The 20,542-nt window shown below is 38.7% G+C and overlaps 1 protein-coding gene across 1 annotated transcript in view; it reads left to right on the top strand.

Moving 5' to 3' along the window:
• The window catches only part of STMN2 (stathmin 2), a 37,000-nt gene extending 17,925 nt beyond the window's left edge, over positions 1-19,075 (top strand). Inside the window, exons 2-5 of the mRNA XM_021550574.2 lie at positions 6,190-6,285; positions 6,905-7,077; positions 16,344-16,535; positions 18,835-19,075. Coding sequence (XP_021406249.1) covers positions 6,190-6,285; positions 6,905-7,077; positions 16,344-16,535; positions 18,835-18,894 — 521 coding nt within the window. The 3' untranslated portion in view covers positions 18,895-19,075. The remainder of the gene's footprint in view (positions 1-6,189; positions 6,286-6,904; positions 7,078-16,343; positions 16,536-18,834) is intronic.
• Positions 19,076-20,542: the final 1,467 nt, after the last annotated feature.

Below are 20,542 nucleotides of genomic sequence, written 5' to 3'. Positions count from 1 at the left end.
ACAGTGATCCCTGATTTGATGGCCACTCTGTGCTATTATGGATGACACTAATGCTTGATTCCCTCCCAAACTATTATAAAGACTTTTGTTAAAAGGATCTCATGTTGGAGAGAATAAAATGGATTATAATTCTGCCAAAACCCAGGAACAGTAATGAGGGTTACAGAAATTAATACCTAAAACTATTTTTTTAAAACTCTCAGTTGCCACAAAGGCAGATTAGAGCTGTCCCATGTTCTTCCTATCTTGTTTTCTGGACATAGTGTAGGAAATTCTAGAGTCACAGTTGACAGAGGAAACTCACTGGTTAGCTCTTTTTTTTCCTTGTTTTCTGTTTCTTGTTACTATTTCATAGTACCTGCTTATTCTATTGCCTAGATATAGAAATATCAAAAAAATTAGGGACAGGGGACATAACCAAAACTTTATTCTTATCCCTATCTTAAGCTGCACTGCAGTATATTAAGAGTGCAATTTTAAAGACTTGGTCCCCAAAGAATGGCCCCAGGTGAGTGGGAGTCCTGTGCCACCTTTCCCTGCAGTGAAGCAGGTGAGCACTGTAGGACACTAAAGCTGTAAAGCAACTTTATTTCTGTTGGGGAAACTGGAAAAGCACACATATACATAAGGCTGTAAGATAGACCTAATTCTAGTGGGCAGTGTTTTGCATTCAGAAACTAACAAAATGAGCCCCACCTATGTGAACCACCAAAATGAGATGTCACTCATGGCTGAGCATAAGGGATGGATAAGATATATTTAGTGCAGCTGCTTTTGCTTTCATTCTCTCCATCACTGGTGACTCCATAAGCTTATAAACATTCTTAGGCTTCCTGACTGTGAAGATAGATTTGCTGGTCTTAAGACAACCTAATTTGTTTAACTTAAGACATCTGAATGGGGCCATCATTCTCTGGTAGTGCTAATCTATCCCTTGACTAAATAATAAGCTTTCATGATTTCTGCAAAGTATCTCTCTTAAATATTGGCCAGCATTAATTAAAGTGAATTCCAGGCTAATAGGTCTCAGACATGCTAAAAACTAAATGATACCTAGAATCTCTACTACTCGTGCCCCATCTTGAATTTTAATTCTCCCAGTCCCATGTGCTTGTCCCAGTACTAGCCACCACTTTAGCAGTACTCATCATGTAATTTTCTTCAAATTCCCCACCAGCTATGTGGGGAAACAACACAGCTGGGATTGTATAATGTCATCTTGTTTGGCAGAAAAGGATGCAGCACATTGCTAGAATAGATTAGTAAAAATAAAATTGTAAATTACTGGTCAACAGAGTGTGGCTGTTGGTGTTCACAAAATTATGACTGAAAGCAGTGCCTTGACAAAGCAAAAGCTCTAGCACCCCAGAGGGAGCATTACCAAAATGACATTTGTAACAAACCACATTGTCAATAACATCCATCTGAAATCCCTATGAAGGGTGGGTGTGATAGGTCTTCTCTATATGTGTTTCATGCTCAGTCTTGCCTCTTAATGCTTCAGTGTCTGCCAGAGGAGAAAACTAAGCAGAATTTCAGTTCAGTCTCAGAAAGGTAACTGTTACATAGGTTTCTGCAAAGGGAACACGGGGCTGAACTGTGTTATGGCTTGCACACTCTGACCATGGGCAATGTGCCAATTTCCTTTTCCTTCCAGGTATGCAGAACTTCAAGAACTAGTTGGCAAGTGGTACCTGAAATGTCAAAATACAGTAACATTACAAATTAATGCACGTGATGGATACATATTAATGTATGTGGTTAATATTTATACATGTTAATGTGTGTATAAAATACATTTCTTATATGCAGACCAGATTCCGTAAGGCAAAAATAATCAACACATTTGCCTACATCAGATGTTAATTATAAGTAACATTAACACTTTTCTCTATCCCTTCATATGTTAAAAATAGTCTTACTTATGAATAATGGTCTCTGCTGTGACACAGCAATCTGTCTGAGCTGTGCTTTGCCAAGGAATAAAATGTGACCCAAATTGCTCATGGCCTGTCAGTGAGGGCAGATTTTCATTTTACAGTGTAAACTGTAAAAAATTCCTTATAGCTATTGGATAACAGATGAGAACAGACAGGAAGGGATTAGCAGTGCTTTCCTTAACCTTCCTATTTCTCCCAGCAGTAAATGTAAATAAGTGGTTGCTGACTTCCAATGGCAGCCATAGCACTACACCTTAGCAGCTTCATTCACTGGGCAAGTGAGCTGCAGGGCTGGCAATGAATGCAGCACTTTTCTGTCATTAGCAGAAACATACAGGATATATCTGAATAAACATATTATTGGAGATCAGTAGAGCATTTTGAAAGAGGATTATCAAAACACCCCACCTGACCACACTTTGGTTCACACACCAGAGCAATCTTGGAGCACAAACAAGTTTAGTTGATAGGTATAGAAACTGGAAGGTGTGTATTAGCAGTATGTCTACTGTGCCCCAGGTTCTAATGGTTGTTCAGACCATGGGAACAGACTAGCCTCAAGAAAAGATGCCCAAAATTATACAACATGAGCATGAAATCCTTCAAAGTGTTTCCCTCTGGAGGTCCAGTCCTGCTGTCCTTTCCTTCTTGCTCATGCAATTGTAGAACTGGAGCCCTTAAGAGGATCCTAAAGACCTTACCCAGATGAGCAAGGAAGAGTCTGCAAAGAAAGAGCAGGGATGTTCACCCAACAGAGGAAGTAGTTTCCCAGTTTCTAAATACAGCTGTTGAAAATAATTCCAGAAGTTTGAGAAAAGGGTGAGGTTGGCTTAAAACAATAATATTAAGGTGCCTTTGGGACTTAAAAAAAAAAATAAATCATGCATTCTTGATTTTCAAAGCCATCTCAGTTTGTTCTTTTCTGAAGCTGTCAAACATTTAGGGGCATTTGATAATATTTCTAAGGTTTTCTCTTCAATTCTGAATTTTAGGAGTTTATTCTTAAAAAGTAGATGAGGTTCTGGAATAATCACACAGTTTCAGAATTTAAGACTTATGAATACTAGCATATTCACAGCAAAACTATAAGAAATGCTAATACTGAATTGTCTTCTGGTTTTAGCAAAAATCAGTGCTCTTAATGCATATAAACATTTAGATCGTGCTGCATATAACTAAAAAGATTCTGTTGCCATCTTTTATCAACATTGTTCTTGCCTAGCCATTTCCCTATCAAAGCTTTTGTAGTATTATGATTACCATTATTTACTCTCCTTCATTTAACTTGCATTAATGGAATGATATGTAGTCTACATTACTGCACAAGGAGGGATATAAGTAGCAAGCCAGTGGAAACACATTTGGAAAATAAACTTCTTTGCAATCACTGCTGGTCTTCAAGAGTTTTGAAAAGCTCTAGTATGAGGCAGGTAATTTTTGTGCCTCTTTCAGGTTACACAAGAGGTCCTGTGCAGATTGCACAAATGCTCTGCCCTTGGTTGTGTGGTCTATGTGTGCTGCTTTCTCAACAGAAAATCTTCTTGAGATAACAGGTTTCCATTGCTAAAATACTAACCCTTGGGATTTGGGAAAGTACAGTTACCTTCCTGTCTAATCTGTATGATTATCATAGGCCAGCCACTTTAATCAGACCACCAACTGGGCTAACATTGCTGCTTTCAGCTGTTTTAATATGTTTTAAGGAAATGTTTAAGCAAATGAGAGCTGAACAAAGCAGGGCTTCTGCTCAGAGCCGAGCCTGATAAAGAGGGACAGATCCTCACATTGTTGATGCTGGACACCAGAGGAGATCTGCGTCTCTTTGGGTCCTTTGACATCCTCAGCCCTTAAATCTGCAACAGGAAAACCAGTGTTTGCCACCATGGAAGGTTGTTTGGCTCCCAGGGCTGCAGAAGCCTCCAGAACCTCTGTGAGTATTCAAGCCAAGATCCAGCTATGGTTGAAGGAATCTCTAGGGCAAGTGCAGACTAAATCAATACCACAAAAAAACAAAAAGTGATTCTTGTGAAGAATGGAAAGTCATTCTAATTCTGCCAGTGGCCAGAATTAACTAAGACAATTATTTTGCCTGTATGCTTTCAGTGCAGCTATTGCACTGAAGGAAAGAGAGCTGGGCATGTTCTTATCTTTCTCCTGCTGTGTTTTGCAGATGGCAAGCTGGGAAAAAAAAAAAAAAAAAAAAAAAAAAAAAAAAAAAAAAAAAAAAAAACCAACACCTTTCTCTAATCTTTTAAAATGCTGTTAGGAAGCAAAATATATTCAATGTCAAGAAAAGATAAAAAATATTAACAAAGGCCCCAAAAGGCAAGATTCCTAGGATGCTGCTTTGCATGCCTTTTTCTACAAAGGTATTTCAAGGTATAGATTTTAGCAGTGATTTGACAGATCTTTTACAAGATTCTGCTTGTATCATCAATGGCCACATCTTTAAAACACTTTAGCCCAGTGTCTCTTTTCTCTATGTTTAGCAACGTGCCAGGGTTTGGTGTGCAGCCACTCCACAGCCTTGCTCCTGGGAAGAATGCAATTCCAGTGGAAGAGGTAGCTAGCTAGGCAAGCCCTCCTCAGGGAAAGGTCTGGAAAACCACACCAGTGTGGTTGTTGGATGGAGGTCTAAGTGAACCATTCATTATGTTTGTCATTATTCATAATTCAACATACATCAGATGGATAAGATTTTTCTCTTCAGAAGATTTTTGAGTTATTCCTTGCAAGCTGGTACTTGTCACATGTACACATTCCTTGCAAGCTGGTACTTGAATCATGTCAAGACCAAGCTTCCATGACAGCCTAAATTCACTGAAAGCAAAGTCTTCAGTACACTTTACCAATGGTTTCTGAAAAGATATATCTCCTTTAGGTGAGTTATTCAAGCTACATAGTTAGAGTCCCTTATGCAAAGCTTAATTGAATTAACTAATCCTTTACTGGCAGCTGGAAACTTTTTCTTGAACTGTGGATTATTCAAATACCACCATACTGAGCAGCACCCAAAGGCTATCAAGCCCTTATCAATTTCTTTCTGAGTAGGAAAAGCAAAATCAAAAACCAAAAGAGTATACATGAGAAAGGCTGATTGAGAATTTAATTTGTATCCACAGTTTGAAGAACAAAGGACCATCTGATATTCTTTTATCAACAGCAAGGGCTAATTTGGTCTAATCTGTTAAACCTTTGAGTCACACATATTCTAAGCCATGTTTTCACATGGTGTCAGCAAAAGAGTGTCTGCCTCTGTAGATATGATTTTGATAATAGCAGGGATCCCTGTGTGCCAAGATGAATTTTGAAGCACCCTGCCTTAACATCCATGTGTTATGGGCTGTGGGCAATGGGCAGGGTATTGCCCCAGGACCCAGGAGAGCCAGCTCCAGTCTGGACTCTGTCATTGGCTTGCCAAGTGACACAGTACGAGACTGTTTTCTTACTTACAAGCAATTAGGAAGGGTGAGCAGAGCACACTGCATCATGATTATGTATTAGTTTGATCATTTTTAGACCACTGCCTCCTCAGTTCATGACTGGGTCCTACAGGCATTATAAAGTCAGCAAAGATAGAACCATAAAGGTAAATTACAAGGGCATTAATGGCATCAGATAATATAGACTAGACCTAAGTATGAAAGCCAGATATTTTGGCCAGTAAGTGGGGAAGGAGAAGGTTTGTTTCAGGTAGTTAAGCATATTAAGGATAGGTAGTTAAGCATATTAAGAACATTGTGCAAATTATTTGATAAATGTATCCTCATTTCTGGTTTTATTTTTAATTTTCTGTATGACATTTTCACTTGTAAAATAACGTCTTTATCCTATGGCAATATATGGCCAGCTTTTCATAGCTGTTCTCAATTGCATTTGGATACATCAGAGAAACTTTAAGAGCTTCATGTGTCTCCACCTGCCAGGGGAGAGTGAAGTCATGGCACTCTTCCAATGCTAAATGCATTTCCTGGTAGCCAGATTCACTTTCTATAAACCAGAGAGCACTGCCTGCATTATGCCCAAGGCTGAGGTCATGTAGAGGACCAGAAGCCAGTTCTGAGGATCTAATTTGTGATTTGATAAAGGTTCAGTGTTGAGAAGAAATAGTTGAAAGTAAATATTCTGGAGAAATCTGCCAGGTGATTGATGGAGTAGACTTTCTGGTGCCCAGCCACTCATCTCAGCTCAAGATTCACAGAGGAGGAGCTGGGGAAGTGAAGCATGCTAACAAGATCTCTCCTTTCAGCTTACAAGGAAAAGATGAAGGAGCTGTCCATGCTCTCGCTGATCTGCTCCTGTTTTTACCCGGAACCTCGCAACATGAACATCTATAAATATGATGGTGAGTGATGTTTACTGGAAATCATCCTGCATGTCATAAAATGTGCTAGTGCTGGGAAACAACTCAGTTCTCCTTGTCCATAGTGTTAGTTAGTGAATATTTTGCTGATTTAATAATTTAATTGATGGTTGGGGCTGTTACTTTCTATGAAGAGTACAGTACCCATGATGCTGAATATTGTTCCTGATAGGAGCTATTGAAACTTTTTCTCATATTGACCTGTTCTTTCCCTACTCCCCATTTGAGAATTACAGATCTTCATAGCTGGTATAATTCCCAAGGAAATAAAGAAAAGATGAAAGCATTCCTAAAAAATTAATCAGCTTGGGCATTGCTTGCAGGAGATGTGAAATGGCACAGAGCCCCAATAACCTTCCAAAATTGCTGTAAATTCTTATCTTTATGAGATTAAGGTATAATTAAGCTATTACAGATAAAATGGAATGTACTCCTGAGAACAGTTTTCAGCTCATAATCTGCCATTGCATTTAAAATGCCCAAGGCAAAGATGCTAAATCATTTGTCTGTGCTTCTGATCCTACTCTGATATCAGTGCTGCTTCTCTCCTCAATACTGCTGGTGTATTGAAGGACTTACAATTTCCCACCTTATTGTGCAGACATGGAAGTGAAACAAATCAACAAACGTGCCTCAGGCCAGGCCTTTGAACTGATCCTAAAGCCGCCATCTCCAGTCTCAGAAGCACCACGAACTTTAGCTTCTCCAAAGAAGAAAGAACTGTCTCTTGAGGAGATCCAGAAAAAGCTGGAGGCTGCAGAGGAGAGGAGAAAGGTATCTTTCCTTAAAAAAAATGCTAGTAATTAGGCATGATTTAGTGTACATCATAGCTGTCAAGTTTACTGCCTGTGTGCTTTCCATTGCCATCACTGACTCATGGTGCCTGCATAGACAAAAATCATCAATATGTTTATAGAAATTAATGAGTTCATTGTCTTTTCAGCAGCTTGCAAACAAGCCTCACTGGTTTCAATGCTGGAGAAGCATGCATCACGAACTAGACATAGCTTCAGACAGGGGCCAAGTGGGCTCAAATGCACTTGCATACAGTGTGAACAAAACTAATGGTTCATCCAGGACATCTGTGATAGTTGCTCAAAACAGTTATTGTGTCTGAATTTAAGAGACAGATCTGCAATTCAAGCACATGCTTTCTACACTACTGGATCTTGTCTCCTTGTAGTGTCCATTGAAATTACTCACAGGGTCTGCATAAGGCAGCTAAAATGTCTTATTTATGCAATATAGAGGAATAGCCTGAACAGAGTGAGTTTGGGATCATTCACACATGCTTGAATGAAGACACTAGCATAACACAGAGGCTAAGAAGCATTTCTAGCAGTTTCAGTAGTGATGGAAATTTGCTTTCAAGTGTTTTCCACAGACTAAGTCTTCCCCTCTTTATGATCCCATTCATAAATGGTACAGCTCGGTTTCATAATCACTAAGTTTGTCACATAGCATTTGGAAGAGTTGTTACAACTTTTTCACAAAGGCTGGCACAAAGACTGGCAGAAAGACAGCTGGAAATGTCCTTTCTTTTTATTTTTTACAAAAAGAAAAAGACAAACTCCAGATCAGATAAGTCAGAAGATGACCATGAGACACCATAACCAGCCTGAACTGCCAGTCTGGAAACTATCAGTGTTCTATATATGCCCAGCATTTGTGCTGTGTTGCACCATTTCAGAAGAGTCATGACTGGCTGCAATGACCACAGAAAAATTAAAATTGATAATATATTATCAATTTTATGATAATATATTATCAATTTAAATTCATGTTTCTTTTTGATGATACACAAAAGGAGAACCACAGAAGCTTTAGGATCTTAGGTCTTTCTGTGTCCTTCACTCAAGAGATCAATGTAATTTTGTGGCTAATCAGCTTGCATAGTTACTATTGCACAGGCATTAGAAACCCCTTCTACCTGCCCATGGAGTCCCTGGTAGAGGGTTTCTGAAAATGAAACAAGCTTATATGTCTCTTAAGTCTTTAATTTATCTTTTAAACAATGTGATTTCTTGCTAAAACTGCTGTTAACAGAACTTTTCCTGATGTCATCAAAAACATATACAGAAGTTCAGGTACAGCATCTGTGCCACAGATAGCACATGGATCAGGTCCAGGATAAGCAATTCCACTCTCTTTCATTCCTGTCAGGCCAAATCAGGGTCGCTGCCAAGAACCTCAAGGGAATAGTTACTCTGATGTGTGGTTTGTTATGTGTCTGCTGAAGTCAGTAGATCTGGATTACTGACAGGTCTTTAAAACCTGGCACTTAGTTTGAATTTGCAGTGAAAACTGACTATTCTGGACCTCACTCATTTGAACAATTAATCTAGATGATAACTGCAGTGTTGCTACTTTTGTCATTTTTTCTGGCTTGCTAAGAATGGCTCTGTGGTTCTAGCACACACTCATTAGCACTATCGCTTCTTTCAAAAATATTTCTGCCAGAGCATTCATTTCAGCAAGAGGGCATGACTGTATATCAAAGGAATTTCCATTTTCTCTAGCACCTTCTGAGATGGGTGAGCTCTCACTCCTCCCAGTTATGATAATCCCCAAAAACTCAGTCGGTGGAGTTACTCTGTGCTGAGTACAAATGCTTGAGTAAAGATACAGACACAGAATTAAATAAAAGCAATAAAAGGCCTGATATTATGCATATACTTGGTGGAAAATACAAATTGACTGTTTCAGAGATTTAATTCCATTGATTTCATTACTGTTCATTTCTTCCTAAAGAAAAACTCATTATGCAATAGATTGGTAATCAGTGATAGCAGTACAGACACCTGCCATTCCTTCCCCTTGATACTATATTCATTTTGAATGAACATATAACTGAGTTATTTTAATAGACAAGATCCTCCACATTAGCATTGCAGCAGAAATTGCTGGAAAGGGAACAAGGAACAGACCAAAATGTTTCTTTACATCACTGTTAAAATCCCTGGTGTTCTCATATCTTAATTATTGACTTCATTTGTGCCCAAAAAAAACATAATGCAGAGAAAAATAAAAAAGCAATTAGAGGAACAAAAAATCTTCAATAAGAAGATAAATTAAACAGTCCACTTTTGAGCTGGGAAATAGACTACAGATGAAAGATAAAATAGAAGTCTACAAAGTCATGAATGGTAATTAGGAGATGAATAGGAACAATTATATTCTGTTTCATACAGCTCAAAGGGCACAAAACATTCAATGAAACTATCAGACAGCAATTTCAAAAATGAAACATGTTTTCATGTATTGTTTATTCAAGGTATATTTGTTATCACAGACTGTTTAGAGGTTATTAAAATATTATTTAGTTCAAAAATATAATAGGAAAATTGATAGAACACTACCTTGTAGGAAATTATTATGTGAATGGAACTTGTGACTCAGAAAATATGGAACTTACTGATTGATGAAAGCTAGAGAGGTTTGCCCAACATCATCTAGTATTTCCCTCAGCATCTTCTTCCACTTTCTGCTGCTAGACAAACCAGGCAGACTTTTTCTAAAAGCCAACCTGGCTGTTATTATCATACTTTTCAATCTATGTACAAAGTTGTCAGGCATGGCTATTCTAGATCCTGTCCTTCCAGCACAGTTCTGACTCAAATCAAGTATAACTAGTGGATGAGAATTGCCTTTTTGGAAAACAAGTTGCTAAGGAATTTTATGCTGTTTAGGAGTTAGGTTCTGCTCTGTTAATTAGGCAGTGTTCATTAATAAATTTTCAAACTCATGAGACAATCTAGAGCAATACATGCACTTCATCAGCCTCCTGCTTAGGCTTTTTCCAGTTTGTCATTGTTGTTTATTTTCTCGTAAGCTTTTACAGAACTCCTTTCTGTTTCTCCCCTTTTTTCTCTACCTCACCTGACATGACCATTTGGGCTAGTTACAGATAAGTCCTTTCCACTTAATATATTCCTCTTTACAACATGTCACTGTTATCTTTGCTTTCTTTTTGTCATATGTGTGCTATATTTTCCTACCTTGGTGGATAATCAGGAAGATCTTTTCATCCTTCTTAGTTAAAAAATTAGAGCACTGTGACATTGTATGCAGCAGAAGTTTTATTTACAGAATATTTAACATTTAACAATGTTTACCCATTGGCCTTGAATATTCAGCTGTTATTTTTAGTGGTGTACAGACTTCAAGAGGCCTATGTCAAATTATTTATTTTATTGCATATGTTCAATTTACTTAGTAGCATAAAAAAAGAAACACTAAAAGGATGTGCATTTCTTCTAGACTTTGGATTGTAGAAGAGAAATTGTATGTAATTAAATCCTTTTAATGGCTTTGTATTGGGATGAAACTGAATCAAGCTTATCCCTAGAGCTTAGTGTGACAAAGAATGCAGGAGAACAGTCTTTATTTTTTTTTTTTTTTTCTTTCATGCTGTTGGAGATAGACTTACAGCTTCCTGGGTTTTTAATGCAAATGAAATGCCACAAGAAAAGCCTGCTGTGCAGCCTGGTCTGTGCCAGGCTCACTGTGCTCCCCACAGCAGCAGCCAGCCCAGGGCACCTCTGCCAGCATCAGGACCACACTCAGTGCTGCATCCAGCTCACTGCCCCTTTGTGCCAGCCCCACAGCCTGCCCAGAGGCAGCTCTTGATAATCCATCTCTGCTTTGGCCACCCATGCTTTACTGCTCTGTACAGGAGGCTGATGGGGGAAGGGCTTTGCCAAGGCAGGGAAGGCAGCAGAGCTGGGGAACAGATGTTCCCCCCTGGACATTGCATGGCACCCACAGAACTGCTGCTCCAGATGACAGACAGAGAAGAGAGTGCTCCTTCCCTGTCAAAAGTCGAGCTTTCTCATTTCTGTTACCCTTTCCCACCAAACTGTAAGGTGAGAAGGATGGGCATGAGGATAGGCAGTGCCTGAGATATGTCTCCTGCCTTGCCTATTTTTGATCTCCCTTTTGATTGCTGCTGGCCCTCAGCTGTGCGTCTGTGGAGAAGTAACACAGCATGAAGCATTTTTCCATGTAAAGGTTCCAGTAACAGGTGTAATCAGCACCTGAAACAGATGTTTCTGTCACATTTTGATTTACACCAATGTAATTTGAGTCTATACACAGTGGTTACTGTAAGTAACCATTGTCCAAGTAACCACTGTCCTAAGCAACCAAAGATAGCCAAAACTCCAAGAAACCTCACAGATCCTCCTCCAAAACCACACATTAGCCTATGGAATATGGGCCTGTAGGAAGATGTTTGCTACCAACAAGGAGAGGATTTGGTGTTAGGCACCAGGGTCTGTCTCAGAGCACATGGAGCCATGAGCATACATCCCAATGCTGGCAAACATTCTCTCCCCACTCTGCCATGGGCTCTGCCACTAATGAACAACCATAAGACAATTTGACATTGATCTTCATTAACTTTATAATGCCATGCTCATTTCCTTCCCCTGAAAACATCAGTACTTCAAGTCACCATACCAAGGCTTCACCTTGGCATTTACATTGCAGCAGGAGCCTTTCCTCCCGCCTTCACAATTAGCTCCATTAATAGTATCTTTTGGATACACAGAGAAATACCAACATTATTGCAGCTTCTTCTGAACCCACTGCATTGTAAAAAGAAAAAAATCAGTCAGTGAACAAATGTGTTTTGAAAGAGGAGCACTCATGACTCGTGGTGTGTCTCAGACACCCTAGTAACTAAGGGTACTGGTATCTGAGGTTGAATGCATTCAGGCTGAAATTTCCAGCTTAAAAGCAATTGTGTGAACCCATTTCTTGTTTAAGAGCAATAAAGGATTAATTTTATCTCCATATAAATTACTTCAATATTTGGATATATCTGTCAAAGATAGAGAGATGTGAGAAAATAAAGCAGCTCTTACTCAGATAAGGAGAATTTTTTTCATGTGAGTAATAATTAAACAATGTATATCCAGAGCCAATTTCCATAACTAACTTTACTCATTAAATGAGTGTTTAGTAGTCTGCATCTATCTCCAGTCATCTAGGTACCAGATGTAGATTTTCTTTTGAACCACTCATCTCTGAAAACTGAAGATCCTTTAAAAATATGACATGAACATCATAGGAGTTTGTCTGCATTTTTAGCACATTAGTATGTTTCATGGAGCAAAGTTATCTCTACCAGGACTATTCTCCCATATTTTTATTCCTCCATATTTAATATTAACAAATAAATATTTTTGTTTCTCCACATTATTTTGTGGCCTTTTAGTACCATAAGAGGGCTTGTAAAATGGAGGGAAAGTGATTTTTTTCCAAGCACAGATAGTGATAGAACAAAGAACAATGGTTTTAAACTAAGAGAAGGGTGATCTAGATTAGATGGTAGGAGAAAGTTCTTTAATGTGTTGGCAGTGAGGCAGTGACACAGGTTGCTCAGAGAAGTTGTGGATACCCTATCCCTCAAAGTGCCCCAAATCAGGTTGGATGGGGCTTTGCACAACCTGGTCTAGTGGAAGATGTGCCTACCTATGGCAGGGGGTTAGAACTGGATGATCTTTAAAGTCCATTCCAGTCCAAGACAGTCTATGATGCTTTGATTCTATGATGTAACATTAGATGCTGCAGCTGGAGCTGCATTGGTTATGCCTTGTTATATTTAAGAAGTCTTCTGAATAGTCCCCCTTGAATATTGATTTTTGTTTTCTCCACCATTTCATATTTTTCCCTCCTTATTAATCTTCTTTATTTTTCATCCTGTTTATAGCCTTTTTTTTTTCATTTTCTCACCACATCTGTATAAGAAACACCATAGGCAGTATACAACTGTGTTGAAATTATCAAAAATTCGAAAATATCCTTTCCAGCACTTCAAATATTGTTGAAAATAGACTTGCAATAAAAACCTCCTATGTATGTTGCATCACTGTGGAACTGTGTGAGTCCAAACACAGCTATTTAAAAGCCAAGACAAACAACAAAGGGAGTCTATTAATCCCAGCTCCCCTGGGTATCCGTGGTCATTCATTTACCCATTTCTGGATGTGTAGTAGACTTTGAACAGACAGGGTGGCCAAGTTCTTTTGCCAAATGGGTTGGAAACAGAAAATCATTTGACAATCCAGTACAAACACATAGCAGGTGCCTTCCAGAATTGTCGTAAGGGGATTTCAGAATGGTCTGAGCACCAGGGAAACAGGCAGACTGACAGCTGGGGTACAACGCCATGAGAGAAGAGACATCAGTCTAAATGAGATTCTACCCTGTGGATGTTTTGTGGCAGGGTGGGGAGTTCCCTTATTTTGAACCAGTCCCGGGTACCAGTGATTTTCCCGTCTCAAAATATGCTATTAAAGACATATTGTAAAGGAAAATCACATTAGGGGTTTGCAGTCAGTTCCTGAGGCCTCTTCAGCTTTCAAGTAGTCTCTTTCTGGTGCCAAGGCAATTTGCATCCAGTAAATACTGAATTAGAGTATAAGGATTTTCTTCATCATCCTGAATTATAGGACAAATTACTTATGAATATACTGTCTGCCAGCACAGCATCCAGAAATGTGTGTACTTTGACATGAAGCTCTAATTTTTCACTGTTCTCCAGGATTTATGATAAAAAGTCTTTCCAGAAGGCAAAGGATTTGAATGGAAGAAAACAAATCTTGAAAAATGGGCAAGTGCCTCAAAATCTCAAAAGGCATTTTGCTACCTTCATTGAAATAAAATGCCCTTTTAAAAAATGCTTCTTATATGCTTAGTTCAAATCTTACTTTTTATTAATGCATGGCTAAGTTCTTGAAAATTGTTTTCCAAATCTGAAAAGGTCTGATTTTATAACACATTATATATGCATATTTAAACACCATGAAATGTTAGCCTTTCAGATTAACAAGTCACTTATGAAATGTTTCATGGGAAAAGGACATTATAATTAGTCTGATGGTGTCTTTTCTATTCAAACTCACAACAGGAAGAGAAATGCATTCTCAGATTATCCATTACTTTTAGATCATTTAAGCAAAGTGTTCACAAAATTCATATCAGCAAACAAAATTTAATGATCATAACTTTTTCAAAAGTAGATGAGAGATTGCTGTTGAGTAGCAAATGAAACAGAAAATGCAGAATAACTTCACAAGCAATAATCAAACTGGACCACTTAGGTTTGTGCATAAGTGGGAGAGATGAAAATATTTAATTATTTCAGTTTTACATTGCGTCAGATGTCTTAAAATAACTTTTTTACATAGTAAAATAACCTACAGTTAAGAACTGTTAAATACTAAGTATCTGAAATCAGACATTTTGTTTCAAATAAACTACTTTTATTATATTATTATTAAAAATTTTGATATTTTTACTAAACTTTTGGGGCTCTTATGATTTTTTAATTGCTCTACAAAATTCCTTCTTTGCCCAGCTCTACTTGTCTTTGGTTCATCCTTCTTCCATATTCCACCAGTGAAATTCCCTCTACTTATGGCTTCATCTATCTGAGGGGCTTTGTTCCCACTTGCAACATCTTTCATCTGGCACAACAGAGTCAAAGACATGAAAAATGCTTGCTCTACTACTCTGTTCAGCACATGCTCTAGGGGAGAGAAGAGCAGGGAAGTCTCAGGGAGGTACCAGCCTTTCCAGGATTCCTACCAGCAGGTGCTCCAGAGATCAGTTTGAGAAATGAGCCTGTACCTGCAGCCAGGCCAGAGGTGAAACTCATTAAGAGACAATGGTGGATGGATGAAGTGATAAGGATGGATGGAAGTGGCACTCTCCTATGATCTCAAGCAGGCCTTTCAAAGCCAGATGTGTTTTACTCCAATATCTTGCTGCAAGATGTTCTACCTGGCCTTTTGCAGCCTTTTTTGGAATCTGCTTTATTTGCCCTGTTAGTGCACTTGGTTTTATGCATATCTTACTTTAATTAAAATATTTGTTTTCTCCTAGTTGAGTCTTGCTCATATAAAAGAATTGCAGCCTTTTTCAGTCCATTTAAAGCCACATGATAGAATTGAAAATATTTCATTACCACTAATTGTAATTAATAGTTAAAACCCTTAATTTAGGCCATAAACTAACTCATTTTTATGGATCACAATGGCAACACAGTTGCCTTGGGATCAGCACTGAAATACGCATTTAGCCTCCCAGTGCTCTATTTCATTCTCTGCTTTTCTGTTTCTTCTCATGCTGCTTCTCATTTATTTTATCCAGAAGTGTATGCTGTTGTTCATTGTTTCCAGCTGTCTTTTCAGATAGACTTGCCTTGAGAATAGGCCAATGCTGCAAGTTTTTTGGCTTTCTTCCTAGGATTAGTGGTTTCCTGTTAGAAATTTGATTTAATATAAATAACAAAGCTTATGCTTATGAGAAGTGAGTTTACAAGGAAGAAAACAATATTAAGCATAGACTACATCTGTTTCATTCCTACTTGCAGTTTTCATCTTCCTTGAAAAAGAAAAATTAAAAAATAATTTTTTTTAACTAAAATTTTTTGCTATTGTCTAGGCAGTAAAACACTTCTCCCCCTTTCCTAATCAGTTAGATTAATCCAAATATGAATGTAATGGGAAAAAACATTGTCCAAATTGATGCTGTCTGTCTTTCATGTCAATAAATGGTTATTAACTATTCAAACACATTAAAGAGTCCAGCCTGGGTGAAATTGCACCTGTCCTGCACCAGCAATCTGCCTTAACTGTACATTTCTTCAACCCCACGTCCCTATCTCTAAAGATAAAAGGCCTGTGGCTAAGAGACTGCAGCTGTCAGAGGTTGAGCAACAACTGCAGCAATCCAGGCGAGCCAGGGCAGCAGCACATCAGCATTTCTTGTTTACAGAAATGCTTTGGACATTTCTGTGCTGCTGCCTCAGGCATATACCCCACATTTAGCCAGTGCTTCTAAACCCATGGTTTTGAGGCTAGTTGAGTTCAGTCACAAAGTGACCTGTCTAAAAAAGGCAGCAAGCTTTACACAAGTTCCACACTCAGGGAACTGTTGCCCTATGGCAAGGTCCCGTGCTCCCTGGCAACATGGCAACATGCTTTACTCCTCACAAGTATATGTTCTCAGCCTATGTCTCTTGTTTCCAGTCCCAGGAGGCCCAGGTGCTGAAACATCTGGCAGAGAAGAGAGAACATGAGCGAGAAGTGCTTCAAAAAGCTTTGGAGGAGAACAATAACTTTAGCAAAATGGCAGAGGAAAAGCTGATACTGAAAATGGAACAGATCAAAGAAAACCGTGAAGCTAATTTAGCTGCTCTTATTGAACGTCTCCAAGAGAAGGTAACCACACCATCACTCCTCACCTTAGACTAGAGAGAAAAAGCTAAGCAATATTTTGCAGAGATGTTGTGCATAATCCTTATCTCAGTTGCTACACTTGAGCTACTTTTACGTCAGAGCTACTGATGCCTGTCTAAACCCCCACTCACTTTGAAAAATGACTGAAGTGCTACAGTGACATAGTCACAGGATGGTTGAGGTTGGAAGGGCCCTCTGGAGATCATCTGGCCCAACTCCAGGCTCAAGGGGGGGCCACTTGGAACCAGTTGCCCAGGACCATGTCCAGGTGGCTTTTTAGTATCGCCAAGAATGAAGACTCAATTCCACTCTGGGCAACCAGTGCCATTGCTCAGTGGCTTCACAATGAAAGAGTGTTCCCTGATGTTCAGAGGAAACCTCATGGGTTTCAGTTTTTTTCCCATTGCTCCTGATCATGTCACTGAGCACCACTGGAAAGATCCTGGCCCTGTGTTCCTTTCATTCAGGTATTTATAGATATTTGTAAGATCCCCCTGAGCTCTCTCCAAACGGAACAATCCAGTTCTCTCAGCCTTCCTCACAGCAGAGACTGAGAGATTCTCCTTAGTCCTCGTGGCCCTTTGCTGGACTGTCTCTAGAGAAAGGTTGGTTTTCTAGCTTTTAAGAAGTTCTGTGAACAAATGAAAAGTCTCTTGTGTTTAGATTTCAGCTTCTAAGAAAAGTCACGGATCAAATCAAACAACGGTCCTATGTCTGTAATTAATTGTTTCTCAAAGGAGAAAGATGAAAAATTATGGGGAAAAAATTCTTTCATATACAGCAAAAGAGGTCTATCTTTCCACAAGTCTTCAAGGAAAAGAGTAAATTTTCCTATGGAGATCTTTGGTACAGCCAGAGGAAACAGGGAATCACAAACCCTAGATGCAGGATGAAGTATGCCCTTCTCCAAAAAACTTCACACAAGGGAGAGAAATATGTAAATAAAGATTTAGAAGTGTTAAGAAAAAATTAGTTTTGCATGAGTGATCACTTTTTTCTCTCAATAATGAACTTTCTAATATACTAGTAATTTGGCTATAGAAAATAGGTCTCAGAGGTTTTCAAGGAGATCTTCATAAGGACCTCTACATCTTTAATGGAGACAAAAGTGTTCGAAAGTAGGAAAGAAACAACAGAATCCAAAGAATGATGTTACAAGTAACTACACAAACAGGAGGGTTGTCATTTTTGCATTAACTTCATTTGCAGGCACATACCCAGACCTTAAGAAAATGAAGGGAAAAGCAAATTAGTTATCTTTGAGGTCCAAGAGGAAGTGGGAAGGACAGCTGATGCATCTCTGTCCTAGGTTAATGTTAACAGACTGTTAAACCCTGTTTCCACAGAAATGTGATGGTATATATGCATGAAACCCAAGAAAGGCTTCTGAGGAAAGATGACAGTATCTTACTTGGAAACATTTGCACTGACCAGTAATGAAAAAATACCAATTTGCCAACACTAAAACGTCAAAAACAAACATAATTTGTCAACATCAAATGTGAATACTTAATATACAGAAAAATAAGTGAAATGTCTTGTTCCAAGTATTCCAAAGTCACACAGAGCTGTGGGTGCCCCAAGGTGATGGTGTCTAGAAGCTACTGCAGAAATAACTTCTGTATACTGCAGTTAATAGGAGCACCAAGCAACAAGTCCCTTATAAAATCTAGCATTCAGTATTACAGATCTTTGAAGGACTGATTCACAGATTAAGTTAGTACAACAGGTGGTATTTTTCATCATAGCCAGAGAAAGAATCAAGAGGACAGGTAGCTTCAGTGTTCAGACCAAGGAGATGTTTGAGATGTTCAGATTGACTTGTTGAGACTAAGTTTTGGTTCTTTATTACAGTTCCTAAATGCTACAGATAAAAGAGTAACTACAATGTGCAGGCAATTAATTCCTCACTCATCCTTCCCTATGTTTAGTTTAATATCCAGGAATTCAAAGGGCAAATGTGAGCATATGGCAAATTTTATGCTGCAAGCAGCACCTCTCTATGTGGCCCTTTTAAATGAAACTCTGTGAGGTGCTGAGGATTATAAGGCCATATCAGATAAAAGCCTGTGTTCCAGAGCAGGAATAGAAAGTAAATACAAAACATGCCTCAGGCTGGTCTGGTGGATGACACCTCTCCTGTGTTGCTTCTTTTAAAGATGGTTGTGCTGTGAAACAAGTTTTGCACAAGCATCAAATGACCTAAACAGGTTGTCAGCATGAAGCTCCCTGGGCGGGTAGAATGAGAAAAAGATTTGATTTTTCCCTTCTTGTTTTCCAGGAGAGGCATGCTGCAGAGGTCCGTAGAAACAAGGAGCTCCAGGTGGAACTGTCTGGCTGAAAACAGCAATGGTGGATGTGAACCATCCCCACCATTAGTAAACTCCCCCTGCCTATATTATTATGGATCATGCGATATAAGTATGGGAAATGTATGACGTGGTTTAAAAAAAAGGTAAAAATCAAGAACTCAATAAAAAACTTTAAAAAGAAACAAAAAAATAAAAACAAAAACAATGCGGTCTCTTTGCAGAATGATTTGCTTGATGTTTAAAAAACTTGGATCTTATTTTGTAAATACTTACATTTTTGTTAAAAAATACAATTATTGCATTATGCAAGTTATTTCATAATCTTACATGTCCTGTAACAGGCTTCTGATGTTGTCTATTTCCACTCGGTTGAATTTGCTGGGTCTGTTCATTTGAAGCACCTCATGTCTAATTCCATTCCCTGCGACTTTTCGTTCCAACCCACCATGAGGTCAGTAGTAGTTCTATGGTGCTAGAGACCAGTCATTGCCTAATAACATAGACTGCTTTACCATCTATAAGCTTTCTTGAAACAGTGACTAGATCACAGGTATTGTGACTTCACGTTCAGCTGTCCAAGAAAAAAGGCTCTTAAAATGGTTTTTCAAATGCAATTTATGCTGCAGGACTCTGTACTGCTGTTCAGTTGAGGTTGAATTACCATGTAGTGTTTGTTGCTTCTGCTTTTTGAGGTGAGAGGCAACAAAACCAGCTGTGCAACAGAATGAAATCAAGCAAGATCAGTTTGAGACAAATTTAAGAGGCACGTTGTAACCATCAAGCTATGACAAGTTTTGGATTATGCCAAACAGCCATAAAAATGCTAATTGTAAAGTGAGCTTAATTCACCACTTGAAAATTTATTGATGGAGCAACTAATAGATAGCATTCAAGTGGCTTTATCCGTAGGTGCCATGATCTATGATACTTATCCGATGCTACCACATTACATGCGTAATAGTACAAGAGGCTACGGAATATTTCACCTGGAACTCATGAGCCAGTTGTAATTGTTTTTTTATGACACTGCTGACTTCCATTCATCATGACCTTTACTCTCCAGTGTTAGCCAACCCTACCTAGTGACAGACATCTAGGACTAAGAGGGCTGAAGCAGGAGGAATGACTAGACAGGGTGCTTGTGCCAAGTACAATATCACCAAACCTAACACATCATCCCCAAAATAGCTGCAGTTTTGAAGTTGTCCCTACCCCCCTGGAGGTTGCTGCCTGCATATTCTACTCTTCATTAGTGCTATTTTCCTGTATGTCATTGTGAGCAAGCTGTGATTAATAAAGAATTGGGGTTCTGTGAACTGAAAAAGGGCTTGTTTCTTCTCTCACTCCATTACGCCTCTGGCAGGTGCCCATGTAAGGAGAAAACCTAATGTAGTCAAAAAAGCATGGAAATGAGACTTAAGCAATTATTAATAAACCAAGCCTATTTCTCTGCTAATATGGGACTAATCCCTGCTGCTATGCATTTTCCAGTGCTTAGGCTGTCTGTTTTTAAAGATTACCATATAAACTGAGCCTGTAAATGTGACCTCTAGCACTGAGTTTATTTAAAAAGAAGTAGCTATATACACATGCACATGCACTCATTAATCCTGACTCATTATTGGAGGGAAAATGGAATTTGGGGAAGGAAAAGTAAATAATCTGTCTCTGGATACA

This window comes from Lonchura striata, chromosome 1 (genome assembly GCF_046129695.1).
Source record: "Lonchura striata isolate bLonStr1 chromosome 1, bLonStr1.mat, whole genome shotgun sequence".
Classification (NCBI taxonomy): Eukaryota; Metazoa; Chordata; class Aves; order Passeriformes; family Estrildidae; genus Lonchura; species Lonchura striata.
The sequence above is the reverse complement of the archived record's forward strand: the minus strand, read 5'-3'. Positions and strand labels throughout refer to the sequence as shown.